The sequence below is a fragment of the Papaver somniferum genome, unplaced genomic scaffold (assembly GCF_003573695.1).
Source record: "Papaver somniferum cultivar HN1 unplaced genomic scaffold, ASM357369v1 unplaced-scaffold_18, whole genome shotgun sequence".
In the NCBI taxonomy this organism is placed as follows: domain Eukaryota; kingdom Viridiplantae; phylum Streptophyta; class Magnoliopsida; order Ranunculales; family Papaveraceae; genus Papaver; species Papaver somniferum.
In genome coordinates, this window is record NW_020627707.1 from 1501083 (window position 1) to 1515171 (window position 14089).

Here is a 14089-nt window from a genome sequence, read left to right on the forward strand (position 1 = left end):
CTCAAGGAACTTGTGGAACTTCATCGACATAAGGTATGTGGATACTTGAAGTTATCTATCACTCAAAAGTCTATCTATTATATCTCCTATTTTGAGACAAAAGTCGTATTGCTATATAGACTTCAATTATACACATTTACAATTTCGAGCTGAGTTTATCTCGCTTATCTATTTCTCGAAATATGTGTTGGTAAGCTTTCACTTTGGCCAAGTTCATCTTTACTCGTGATGAAAGTCATGTTGATTATTTCAATAACTTGAAAATCACTTTGATGAAAATAGTTTATGGATAAAAACTATTTTAACATCCTCTAAGAAAGTTTCAATGATTGAAATGAGAGTTTAGAGCAAGTAACCATGTTTGGATATAAACATAGTGTGTTCTCACATTTGTGTAAGAGTCCAAAACCGGGAACCTAAAGTATGCGTAGCCGTACGCGTATCGGCGGTTGTTAGAAATCTGGGCAAGTATGCGTACTCGGCGGAAGTTTCACGACCGTGAATTTCTGCTGGAGTTTGGAAGTGTGAATAGGTTTGCGCACTCGTACGCGTACTGGCGTAACCAAACTCGGTCTGGCTACTCAGGTATGCGTACCCGTTTGCATACTTAAGTAGGTTACTTTCTAAAATCTATTTATTCATGAACTAAAACATTTATATAATAAGGAATGCAATCTTTGCAAACCGTGGCTATAATGTTCATGATTGATTCGAATGAATCAAAATCGATTTTGCTTCGATTGTGTCTTGTATACTTCTATGAGATCTAAGCAATTGAACATCTCTCAAACTAGTTCATTTGAGTCATTTGAACTAGTTATGGTGAAGATGAATAAGGTTGATATGAAAGTGCTCATATGGCTAACTATTGGTTAACTATTGTTGAACCAACTAAGTGTACACGTTTAGGTACGGTTACTCAAACCTAAATGAAGGTGCATTTCATTTGTATATAACAAGCTAAGTTCGATCTAACGGTTGAAAGATATTAGCTTGAATCTAATCAGGTTTTCATCTAACGGTTAATATTGAATGCTTCGTTACCAAGGTAACTTAGATTACAAACCCTGATTTGAAATCTATATAAAGGAGAACTCTAGCAACTGGGTAACCTAATCCCCACACCTCATGTATGATACTAGTTGTATAAGCTAAGGTCGATTCTTCTTTAACCTTAGGTTTTTCACGAAACCCTGTAGGTTAACGACTTAAAGAATTCATTGGGATTGTGAAGCCGGACCCAACTATTTTCTCTGTAGTTGCGTGATCTGATCTTGCTGTTTTCTACCGTGTGCGAGTAAAATCGTAAGTTTGACTTGAGATTTATATATATCTCTGATAGGAAACATAGAAAAGTAGTCACAAACATCTTCGTCTCATCGTTTTTGATTTCACAATATCTTGTTTCGTTAATCGATTAAGATTATTATGAGGTGATTGATAATACTAGGTTGTTCTTCGGAAATATAAGTCCGGGTTATCTGTTCACCTTGTTTATCAAGTCTTCGACTTTGGGTCGTAGCAACTCTTAGTTGTGTGTGAGATCAGCTAAGGGAATCAAGTGCGTAGTATCCTGATGGGATCAGAGACGTAAGGAACGCGACTGTACCTTGATCAGTGTGAGATTGATTAGGGCTCAACTACATTCCAGACCGAAGTTAGTTTGTAGTAGGCTAATGTCTGTTGCGGCTTAATAAAACGTGATATTCAAATCTGGACTAGGTCCCGGGGCTTTTCTAGATTTGCGGTTTCCTCGTTAAAAAAACTTCTGGTGTCTGTGTTATTTCTTTTCTGCATTATATTTTTTTATATAATTAAGATACCACAGGTTGTGCGTCGAATCGATCAACTAGTAAATCAAACCTTGGTTGTTGATTGATCCTTGAACATTGGTCTTTGGTACCGTTCAAGTTATTTCTCTTATATTCAATCAGGCTCGCAAATCCTTATTTGTTTGATTGCGGATTGAATAGAGAAATTGAGATACAACTCTTTGATATACTTTTTATTAATATTGAGTCTGGCTGTCTAGTTGATTCTCTTAAAAGTATATTAGAGTTAGTCCATACAGATTGCTAAGCGAAATATTTGGTGTGATTGTTAGACCCCCGCTTTTTCACCTATGTTATTGAAACAAACGGTATTATGGTAATGTCAATGGAGATGAAGCCGCGTCGAGGATAACGTTCTGGGAGAAAATTTATACAAAGTTCATTGCAGAAACATGGAACCAGTTTAGCCGTGATTCTACTGGATTGTCGCATTGTTTTAGTGTAATTAGTCGGGATGTATCGAAGTTCCTAAATCTACTAGTGCACAATCATACGAAAAAGATGGACAGTGAAGCTGAAGATGAAGTGGAACCGAAAACACTAGCGGAGTGGGTAGCATTTCACGGCAAACCTTTCGAATTCCAAGAATGTTTCCACATTCTTAGACAACTCAACAAATTCAACCCCTTCCTCATCTTAGGAATTTCAGAAGGTGGCAATTAAATGAGTATGTTAGTTAACGGTGTAGTAGTATTTGCTTTTATCTAGTGTATTTGCTTTAATCTGATGTAATTTGTTATACTCCAATGTACTATGTTTTTATTAAGAAAGTTCTATATTTTGAGCTTTAAAATTTTACACACGATTCCAGTACCACCAACATATATGTTATTTGTTGATTGTAATGCACGTATCATATGTATAGTTCATGCCAATTATTAAATTATAGTATGTAAGAAGAGATTATATTAAAAATGATTTTCTAACATGTTAATATATGCTGAATTCATATCTCTAAATCGAATTATACACGCACACACGTCGTTTCGTATTACTGCCGAATCACGAACTATATAGACCGAATTTGATTTTTATGAATCTGTATAATACTCGTATATATATCCCGTTCCGAACGTTTTCCATATCCCGAATTGCTAACTAGGCATGGAAGCATAGTCTGATACATGAAAACATAATTGGTTTTTACCCAGAGGGCTAACTGATGAGCACATTGGTTACGTAGTCTATGGACGAAACATCTTCTTATTAATTGCGGGGGGGGGGGGGGGGACGAAACATCTTCTTATTAATTACGTAGTCTGATGAGCATTGCGCTGCTGTCGCCACTGAAGTCCTGCCTTTGGAGCTTTATAATTAGTGCTTTGGGACACGGACAACTTCAATTCAACAGCCTGGACCCTAGTGAATTAATTAAGATACAGAGATAGATACATGCATTTGTTTTCTTTCAACAAGGTCCTCTTCTGAGCATCAACAACTAGTACATGTACTTGATAGGCACCAGGTGAAGAGCGGATTTTTTGTGGAGTGCGAGTCCGGATGATTCGTCCATGTTGATATCTTCTTTCTTCATTCCTTTTGGCAATTCCCAATCAAAAGAATATAAAAGATTTGCCAGCGCCAAATCCACCGTGGAGAGCCCCATATGAATACCTGGGCACCCTCGGCGACCTCCACCGAAGGGTAAAAATTCGAAAGACTGTCCTCTAAAGTCCATGGAATTGTCTATGAATCTCTCTGGGAAGAACTCATCCGGTTTCTCCCAATACTTGGGATCCCTTGCTATGGCAAACGCATTTATAAAGACCCTAGTTTCGGGCAATATATCGTATCCATGGATCTTGCAATGGTGCATACTTTGTCGAGGAAGCAGTAAAGGAAGCGGCGTGTAAAGTCTTAGTGTTTCTTTAACTACCATTTTGTGGTACGGAAAGTGATCAAGATCTACTTCTTCTACCTTCCCTTTATTTCCTACATAACTTCTAATCTCTTCTTGTACTTTCTTCATTGACTCTGGGTTTCTGACCAGTTCTGTCATTGCCCAATTTAAGGTAGCGGCAGATGTCTCTACCCCTGCAAGAAATAAATCCTGAAAATTTTCACATACAAAAATGTTTTTACAGTTCCATTATACATAAAAATTAAAAAAATAATAATCTGAATACATCACGGAAAAAAAACAAGATCGAAGTCACAGAGCAATGGGTAAGTGAATGGTTACCATAAGAATTGCCTTGATATGGTCTTTCGTCAGATGAACTGAATGAAGTCCTTCCCTCTCCAGTTTGAGCAGAACATCTATGATGTCTTCGTGGCCTGATTTTAATCTTCGAGTGTCGAGATGCTCGTCGATGATTTTCTGATAAAAATTATCTAAATCATGGAAGCTCTTCTCAAGTCTTCCATGCAATCCAGTGAGTCTGTCTATAATCCAACCCACTCCAGGGAAATAATCGGTGGCAGAGAAACTACTCAACATATCTATAGCTTCGAAAATAATAGTTTCAAAATTACCTAATTGCTCTCTTTTATCAGTCATACCAAAAGCAACTTTAAAAATAATTTGTTCAGTAAGAGATAACAGCTTCCGAGAGATGTCGACAGGAGTGTTAGAAACCGCGGATTCAGATATAGAATCAATCATAGCTGCAACTTCTCCTGCTCTCGAAGTCCCAAAAGATTGAACTCTATTGACACTAAAAAGTTCAAGAACACATACTTTCCGAATTTCTCTCCAGTACTCTCCATAAGGTGCAAAAGAAATATCTAAATAGTTGTAAGACAGGCGTCTGATACCAACCGAAGGTGGTCTACTACAAAGGTCAAGGTCATGTGTTTTCAAGACTTCTTTTGCTGCTTCTGCCGATGAGATGACAACCGTAGGTACGTTCCCAAGATGCAGAAGAATGACCGGACCATATTGTTTAGAGAGTTCCCACAGAGAACGATGAAGTGGCTCCCCGAATTGATGAAAATTACCAATGATAGGGAGCTTGGGAGGGCTAGGAGGGAACTTGTTTCTGTTTTGGTTTTTGAGCTTCCTTGCTAATTTGAGAAGAAAAAGAGGAACAAGTACAGAAACAAAAGTTAGCCAGAAACAAGTTGTATGAAGGAACACCATTTTCATTTGATTTGGAGGTGAGTTGGTTCCCTTTTGAACACCAGAAATCACAAATAAGACGCTACCTGTGATCAACAATCTAGTGGGGTCGTCTGATCAGGAGTATGTGTTGTATGGTGAAAACCAATAATTATAAGCCAATCAAGGGCCGGGAAATCTCGTCACAAATCCTACCTATATAAAGCTATTCTATTGCGGATAGAAGGTCATAATAGAGGGATTACAGTTGCAGCTGTAGAGGTAGATAAAAGACATACAGTTACGTACGCGTTATGCCAGGCATTAATTCTGAAAGAGCGGTCACACCAATAGCCTCTCTTTTTACCGGAGGCTTACACGTGTTGTATAAATAATACCACTAAATAGAAATAATATTCCCTTCGTTCCTAATTCATACGTTGGTTTTGTTTTAGAGAAAATTAAGAAAATTAAGAAAATTACTCTTTGAAAATGGTCCTCATGACACTTGTCAATAAAAGAAGTGAAGTGAAATGGTTCCCATGACACTTGTCAGCAAAAGAAGTAAAGTGAAATGATCCACGTGACATTTGTCATCAAAAGAAGTTAAGAGAAAAGTGATCCCAGAAAATTAAAGTAACATCTGACTTTCCCAATTAGGAAACCAGCTTATTTTTTTTGAAACATCTATTTATAGAAACCAGCCTATTATTTTGGAACGGAAGGAGTACCACTGACGTTTGAACCTTTTTTTCGTTTTTTTTTTCTTATTGTTTTGTTTGATCGACAATTTGAACCTTTTTTTTTTTAAAGCATTTTGAACCTCCTCTTGATGTCTCCATTTGTGGGTAGTCTAGGACCAACTATTTTATTTTATTTTGAAGCATTTTTTTTCCTGGCGAGATTGGGTTACACTAAGATTAATTGGTGTATGCCTAATGAGACAAAATCTGGGTCATATTGAAGTAAAACAGGACACTCCTTAATCATATATTTTCTAAATGACTAAATTGTCCCTGCTTAATTAACACTGATAATGTATTTATGATAATTAATTTAATTAGTTAATTAGTTGAATTAAAATTCTTAGGTATTGTGTGGATTGAATTCATGGATTATTTGTTATGATTTTTGAGGATTTTTTTTTTTGGTAACGGAAATGAAACCACACTAGACAAACACTTCTATAGAGGGGATTACAAAGCTGCTGAGTGATTCCATAATCAAAATTACTGAAGAAATCAACACTTTCGATTCTAAAAGTATGAAAAGTCGGCAAGGTCGACAAAAAAATACCCTACCAACTATAGGATTTTCGACATACAGAGAAAGGTGTTACAAATGAACGATTAGTCGGCAAGGTATTAATTCCATAACCTGCCTACTAAACTATATTCGTCAAGGTATAAGGATGAATACGGTGACGATCCTGAAAATTCTAATATCAAAGATGAAAAGTCGTCACGATATTCAACCTAGGAAGATAATGACTAATATCAATCGGCAAGGTCGACAAAAAATGTACTCTGCCAACTGTTGATAAAAATGTGGAATCATACAGGATTTGAGGTTGGGTATGATTTTCTACCCGATCTCAAGCCCGTATGATCCAAATTTTCAGTTTCTTCTCGATTTTTTTTTTTAATTCTTCGTTTTTTTTTCCTTTTTTCTTTCTTTCTTTTGATTTCATAGTTAAAGTTTTGAAGAAATATTTTAAAAATTGTTTGGATAGGTTTTAGTCGGCATGGTTGTTTTCTTGGGCAATTTGGTCTTTTGACACCTTTTAGACACCCCTTAACACACTAGCTTGGATGGGTTTAAATTTGGTATATCCTAATTAATCTGGGTATACCCCAATCTCGCCAGTTTTTCTTTTCGAAACATTTATGTTATTTTACTCAATAAGTGCACACATATTGAAAAAGCTCAATTAACCACCAAGATGGTGAGAGTTGAGACCAAAAGAAAACACAGAAGGCTCAGTTGTAGTAGAGCTCACAATGTAAAGAAAACCAAAACCAAAACTAACTCATTATAGCCTCCCAGTTTTGCATAACTGTGTTTAAAGAGTATCTCATGGAAAACCTCAATACCCACACACCAGTTGAAAATTAAAACCTAGACACTATCAATGATCGAGTCTAAAGGTTTGTATCTTCCATTGAGCAATTTATCATTTCTCTCAACCCATATTGCCCCTCAAATTGCAAAAGGATATATATCACAGATCCTTTTCTTAATAGACATTGCAGCACCTTTGTTCCCTCTCCATTCCCAAATAGCATTCCTTACACAATCTTGAAACACGCATTCCACTTTTTAAAAACTTAAAAAATAATGGCAGACTGACCTTGTAATTTAACAGTGCAAGAAAATGTGTTGATTTGACTGACCTTGTAGTTTAACAGTGCAAGAAAATGTGTTGATTTGATTTAGCTGCCTTTTTGCAAAGCAAGCATCCTATAAGAGTATATGGTTGGAGATGCATTATAACATAATGTCCAAATGAAGAAAACCACCTTCTGAGGAATTCTTGGATTCCACACAGATTTATGGAACATAATCAAGCCTTCATCTTCAAAAGCTTTATAACATTCAGCCACAGAAAAATCATGATTAGCTGTCTGCCAAATTCTTTGATCAATGCCAGAATTAGAATTTATAGTTTAAGTGTGAAACATCTTCCACTTCAGACTCCTTCAAGTTCCTGCAAAAACCAAATTCCAGGTATTTGTATTAGAAATGTCCAACAGATCCTGTATGATAACATCTTTCTTTCTGCTTATTTTGTAAAGTGCACGAAAAAGAGCCTATCAACTTTTCAAAGTTTGGCTTTGACTTCACAGAGGTTGTCCCACAAATGTTCAATGGAGAAATGCAGAAATTTTTCCCAATAATGATTGACCCACCGAAGAATTTGCACCGTATAAGAGGATTGGTGGGGCCCATTTCTGTCCATCCCTATCCTAATGCACCGAACGCTATCCTGGGTTCGTACGATCTCCCTCGATGTATTTTACGGTGCAAATTCTTTGGTGGATCTAGCAAGACTGAATTTTCCTAGACAACTAAGGGCATCCAGCGGAAAATAAAAATAACGACTTTATTGGTATAAAAAACATCATCAATAGGGATTGGACGGCATAAATTAATATTCACATGAAGAGCGAAGAAGAAGAATACGAGACGCAAATGAATAATTAAGCAGCAGATGGGGCGGAAGTCAGGGTTCAACTTCAATCCATGTCGTAAGGTTTGTAATAGATTAGTTGTATAGTGGGTTTGGCGATGTTAGGTCTGGCAGTGGGGCTAGTCCAACTGGTTTGATTCGGCTAAGGATCTGGGTCCGGCTTACCCGTATAAAAAAAACAACAGATTGAAGTTTTTCCCGTCCATCTCTTTTTCTCTCTCTAGTTTTCTTATAGAGGGGGCTTACAACGTTATGCCAGCCATTATTACAGTTACGTACGCGTTATGCCAGCCATTAATTCTGAAAGAATGGTCACACCAATAGTCTCTCTTTTTTCCGCGGACTTACATGTGTTGTATAAATAACTAGATAGTAACCCGTGCTCCGCACCGGATACATGTTATTTTTACCGGATGTTCATTACAATATTGGTCGATTTTTATTAAAATATGGGTACATGCCACAAAATAGCGCTGAATTGGGGGCTCTGGAAAATAATTAGGACCTCACCAAATTTATACCCACTCCATTCATGTTAGGGGGATTCCAAAATACAGTGAGAATACTATTTTGCCCTTAACTTAAAATTCTATTCATCCTTAATCCCAAGCCTTCATTTCATTTCCATCTTTTAACAAAGAAAACGGAATCTCTTATCCTTCTCTTTCAACTATCTTCTCTTTCATTGACGACTCGAAGAAAAAAAACAATCAGTTACAGTTAAAGGGTCGTCAACCCGAAAGTCCTACAGACTAACGATTTTTCATATACATGTAGAGATTATGAAAAATCGTTAGGATATATGGGGAGGGAGATAACGACCAAATACTGGTTTTTCATTTTTGCTACTCTAAACTAGAGTCGTTACCGAAACATAGAAGCATATAACGATCCTTTGCGAACGACCCCATTTTAAAAGTTAACGACTCTACGTGAAAAGAAAGCAAAAACCGGTGCATATTTTAAAAGCTAACGATTCCATGTGAAAAGAAAGCAATAGATGGTTCCCAAGTAACAATGGTCGTCAAGAAGAGATTTTGCTACAAAGAACTTAGAAGCTAACGACCTTTTGTATGTTTTCCATGGGATTCATACGGAAAAAAAAGCTAACGACCCTTGCTAATATGAAAAGAAAATGAAAAGAAAGCTAACGGCCCTTGTTACAAAGAGCTTTGTTAGAATTGTCCATTAACGACCCTTGATATGTTTTCCAATTAATACTTTCCTCCACGACACTTGTTGGAGTCGTTAACTTTGAACTCGGTAATGTGTAAATTTTAGATACGACCCTTGTTAGAGTCGTTAGTGTTCATCATATTACCATGACGATTTTTCATAATACGAAAAAGTTGCAGGTTTGAGTCGTCAACGGTGGTATCAATTAGTTGACGACTTATAGAATCGTTGGGATATACATCCCTCGACCTAACGACTCTTTCTCTGAGTTCTAGCATAGTGTTTATGGATCGACTATTTCTTCATTTTGAGAATTAGTTTCTTCATTTTAATTAATGGGATCTTCATTAGCACCCTCATTTTGAGATGACGACATTTCTTTAAAAACCCTTTCTTTTCAAATTTTAATTCTAAAATCTGATTTTAATCTAACCACACTAATTAACTTAACTTAATTAATTATTAACACTAATCATCTAGGGGCAATTTAGCCATTATATTATTTTTTGGATAAGGGATAACCTCCGATTAGGTTTTGATGATCTTTTTTGTCCTGTAGTGTGAGGCCCCTAATTATTTCCCGAGACCCCAATTCAGCGGTGCAAAATAAATATATTCGTATATATTTTTAATTTTTGTTATAGGGAAAGCTGATTTGTTTAGGGGAACGCATTTTAAGGGGAAAGCTACTATTTTTAGATATGGATAGGGGGAAATAATAACTGAATTTGACTTTTGTATATTATATTGTATTGCCTGCCAGTTTACCCTCTAACCAAACCCATATCCAACTGACCTGACAAAACAATTTTTCACCCAAAGAGACAAAAAGTTACCAGTATTCTTCTGGATCTTCTTCCTTATAATCTTATAATCAACTTAATCAATCTGTAACCTGTAGAACTTTGACTATGATCTTTTTTTGTTTTGCCGATGTCATATGTATTCCGTTCCGCATGTCTCAATGGTAACCAGTCTGTAATGAAAATGAAATTCGAGTAATGAAAATTATGAGCCGAATCTCAGAGGTGGGTTCAAAAATTGGTATAAGGTTTGAGCCATTTTATGTGATAATAAAAATAAGTAAAAATTTTATGCGAAGCCATGACATACTTCAATAATACCTTTTCTTCTATAGGTAGTTAGGCTGGTGAAGCCACACCATTTTCTGCCCATAAGTATAAATTCTCGTAACATGCGATAAAGAATTGGGAGATGCTTGGAGTTTCACATTTAAGGAACAGATGAGTCTTGTCTCAAGAGATACGAGACACAAAGAGACTATACTCCATCTCTGTTTTGTTTATAGGAATTTGGGTGACTAATATAACTGGGAATGGGTATGTTGTTTATTATTGGATGGAGTAGTTTTGAGTTGATGGAGTTCGGTCGTTGCAAATGAATTGCAAAGAGTTAATACAGATTGGATAAGGTCCCGTTCATGTTCTTCTTCTTCTTGCTCTAGAGATCCTTCTTGACATGAAAAGTTTAAACTGCTACCATTTTTGCTTATATGTATTGATTTTCTATAACAGCTCCAACTGTCTTCATTCCTGTTAGTTTTTGTGAAAACTTGGGATTAATCATGGTTATACAGAGTAGCTCAAATAAAGGATCAGGTTAAGACGGCAAGACCGATCAAATATTCGATTAGGTTAAATAGAGGACAAAATGGTAAATTTTGGTGTTTTATTAAGGGGAAAGACAATTTTTTACTCTCCCCTTTAATGATTCAAAGTCAAATAACTAGATTACTGCTGCAGCACTGAAGACCGACGATGAAAGGGAACGGCTTTTTAATAAAATGATACTGAAATTGATCGATTTCAATCGATCTAATGGCTATTTTAAAGAAATTTGAACTGTGAATCTGTTTGTTTAATGGTGTTTGACTGAAATCTATAATCAATTTGATTGATGATCCCAAGTTTGAGCTTAATTTCATGAAATTGTGATTTCCAAAAAACCAATTTCAGTTTTTCTACACAAACATTGTGACGGACAAACTCACCATTTTTTCATCACTAAGGAGCTCCTCCCTTCCCTTTGGTCGTCGTCCAAATATACTGTAATCAAACATTTTTAGCTTTCCCCTAAACAAATCAGCTTTCAAGTTCCTATTTTCTTTCACTGCATTCTTTTTCAGATGATAGCTTCTATGAACTGAACATTTTGACAGCCGTCTTAACATGTTCAGTGCTCCAAAATTTACTCTATGTTTTCACTTTTTAGGTATGCGTCTTTCTCCCATTTCCAAGAAAATTTTATTAATATAATATCATAATATCGTATTTTTATATTACCCAACTCCAAAAATACTTTAACTGAAAGTCTTAAAAGTGGGGATCTTTGGAATACAGTTTTCGTCATACAAAAAAAGTTGCATTTGTAGGAAAAAGACGCCCAGCATAATAATTGCAGTATGCAATGTAATCAGCTTCATGCATTTGCAAGAAACTACAAAGAAAAATTCTATATGTTTCTGAAATCACCCAACTTCATGCATTTGAATGAAGAACAATTTCTCTAAATTATACAAACCCAAACCAAGCAAAATTAAATCTTGATCTTTCATCTCTTAATAAAACACTCTAATCTAAAAGTGACCAATTTAGTTGCCGTCATTAACAACTCTTCGGTCATCAGTAGAAAACTTTTTCTTAAGCATTTCCACAAACACATAAGGCCCTGAATTGAAATATTCATCTAGTTTCCTAAAACCCATAACTGATGAAAGCACAAACACATGGAATTTGACAAACTTACATTGGGAATAATTTGTTGAATTCCGCAGAAAATATCCAGGAATTTGTAGAACCCGTATCATCACTTTATAGCAGAAAAAATTCTTCGAATCCCTTCCATTCCCTTAACCCAGCCATGACTTAAACAATAAAAACCCAAGCTTTTAATCAGAAAGCACCAACTTTCATAAATGAAATTCAAATCATAAAATCAAAGATTGGATTTTATTAGTCTCATTCATATACAAAGAGAGATGGAGAATCACCTGGGGACTTGGAATATACCCAGGCGACCCTGATGAGTTTGAAATCTCTAAACCATTTTTTTGTGTACTGAGAACAAAAATAAGATGCAGAAATAGACCGAGAAGAAAATTGAATGAGAAAAATTGGAAACATGAAATTTGGGTTATTTTGATTAGCGTTTTGGTAGATAGAACAGGAAAGGGAGGAAGTGGGAAGTTGAATAGTTGGGTTGATTATAGTGGTCGAAGAAGTGGGATTAGTTTTGGGTCAGTTTTAATGGAAGTCTCAAGAAGCTTTTAAAGACACTAGTGGATTATCACCTCATTCACCTTCGTCATCATCGGATTCCATCTTCTCTACCCCTTTTCCTGCATTTTTAATTTATTTAGTTTGACCCCTCTGCTGTTTTAATTTGCTACTCGTTGTTGTAATCTGCCACCAATCTTGAATTGCTTTATTTATTTATTGGTCGTGTCTCTATGGAAGCTGTTCTTTCGGAAGGCAAGGTTGGTGTATACTCAGATTAATTGGGGTATATCTAATTGAGACAAAACTCAAGACATTTTGAAGTAAAAGAAGCCACTCCTTAACCTTGTATTTTCTAAATGGTTAATATATCCTTGTTTAATTAACATTAAAAAAATCTGATTAGATTAATTAATTGAGTTTAGATTAAAATTTTGAAGCTAAACCTTTTATCTGTCTTATGAGTTCGATTTCGATCAAAAAATTTGGTTTTGAAAATTTGAAAGGTCGGCAAGGTCGACATTTGAATAAGGTGCCGACTAAGTTTCGTCCGCATGGTCTACGTTTGAATAAGGCGCTGACTAAGTATAGCCGGCAAGGTCCGTGGATGAAGAAGACGCCGACCATTTGTAGGCCGGAAGGGTCTTTGAATGAAGAATATGCGCGACTATCTTGGGCCAACAATCTTACGGTCGGCATGTAAATATTTCCTACCATGCCGGCTATCTTATAGTCAGCATGCAAATAATTTCTAACATTGTCTGCTGACTTATAGTCGGCATGCAAATAATTTCTAACATTGATGGTTGTTGAAAAGTCGGCAATGTAACCTTGCCGACTTTTAGTTATACCCAACAGGAAACAGAATATGAGAAGATGTAATCTACTTTATTCATGCAATTTTGGTTACTACATTGATTGAAACATAAAATATAACTCCTTGCGACGGAAAAACGAATGCACTTAGCATGTGCATCAAGCCTTTGAACCCCAAGGCGACCCTAGTGGACGAGTTATAGTCTCGTGAGGGTTTACATAGAGATCTACCTACAAAATCTACACTAAAACCATCAATCTTCGTTGGAGGAATCCCAGTCATCCCTGGCCTGCGTGAAGTCTGGGGCATACTCCGGGATTTTGGAGACCATGAATTCATAGCTTGCATCGAATGTGAATGCTTCCCCCCCAGTTCTTATTCACTGAACATGAACCTTGGCACCTCATGAGACGGATGGCATGCTTGTGATCCTAAATACCAAAAAAACAAAATGAAAAGAAATACAAACACTTGACGCAAATTTAAGATAGATACACATAAATAAAAAACAAAGACGGATTGAGATTACTTACGACATTATTTTGGGTTTGACATGCCCATGAGTCTTTGTATCCAAAAAGAACATCTCCACCATCTTCTGGGGTCCCCTTTAGAGGATCACCTGGTTTCAGTTTAACCTTCAAGTGACGGGGAGGCATGTGGGAATCAGCTGGTTTAGTGATAACCCTCTTCTTCTTTCCGGTTTCAGTTGAAGTTGAAGCTTGGGTTTGTTGAACATTAGCTTGAGTTTTTTCTCCATCACCATCATCATCATCTTCTTCTTCTTCTTCTTTTTGT

The 14089-nt window shown here is 36.2% G+C and overlaps 1 protein-coding gene and 1 long non-coding RNA gene across 2 annotated transcripts; both read right to left on the minus strand.

The window, feature by feature from the left end:
* Positions 1 to 2720: 2720 nt before the first annotated feature.
* On the minus strand, positions 2721 to 5082 carry LOC113338061 (cytochrome P450 71B34-like). Its single transcript, XM_026583582.1, has 2 exons — positions 4015 to 5082; positions 2721 to 3882 (listed from the first exon to the last, which is right to left on the minus strand). The coding sequence occupies exons 1-2, from the start codon at positions 4918 to 4920 to the stop codon at positions 3271 to 3273; spliced, it is 1518 nt and encodes a 505-aa protein (XP_026439367.1). The 5' UTR covers positions 4921 to 5082; the 3' UTR covers positions 2721 to 3270.
* A 6565-nt stretch (positions 5083 to 11647) lies between these two features.
* Positions 11648 to 12639, minus strand: LOC113338062. Its single transcript, XR_003354582.1, has 2 exons — positions 12249 to 12639; positions 11648 to 12122 (listed from the first exon to the last, which is right to left on the minus strand). It is a non-coding gene; the product is annotated as an uncharacterized LOC113338062 (long non-coding RNA).
* Between the last annotated feature and the right edge of the window lie 1450 nt (positions 12640 to 14089).

What these genes read in the sequence shown, in the direction of transcription:
- LOC113338061 (XM_026583582.1), bottom strand. Translation starts at nt 4,920, where the DNA reads ATGAAAATGGTGTTCCTTCATACAACTTGTTTCTGGCTAACTTTTGTT. An exon ending in ATATCAAGGCAATTCTTATG is followed by an intron (nt 3,883 to 4,014) that starts GTAACCATTCAC and finishes GAAAATTTTCAG; the next exon opens with GATTTATTTCTTGCAGGGGT.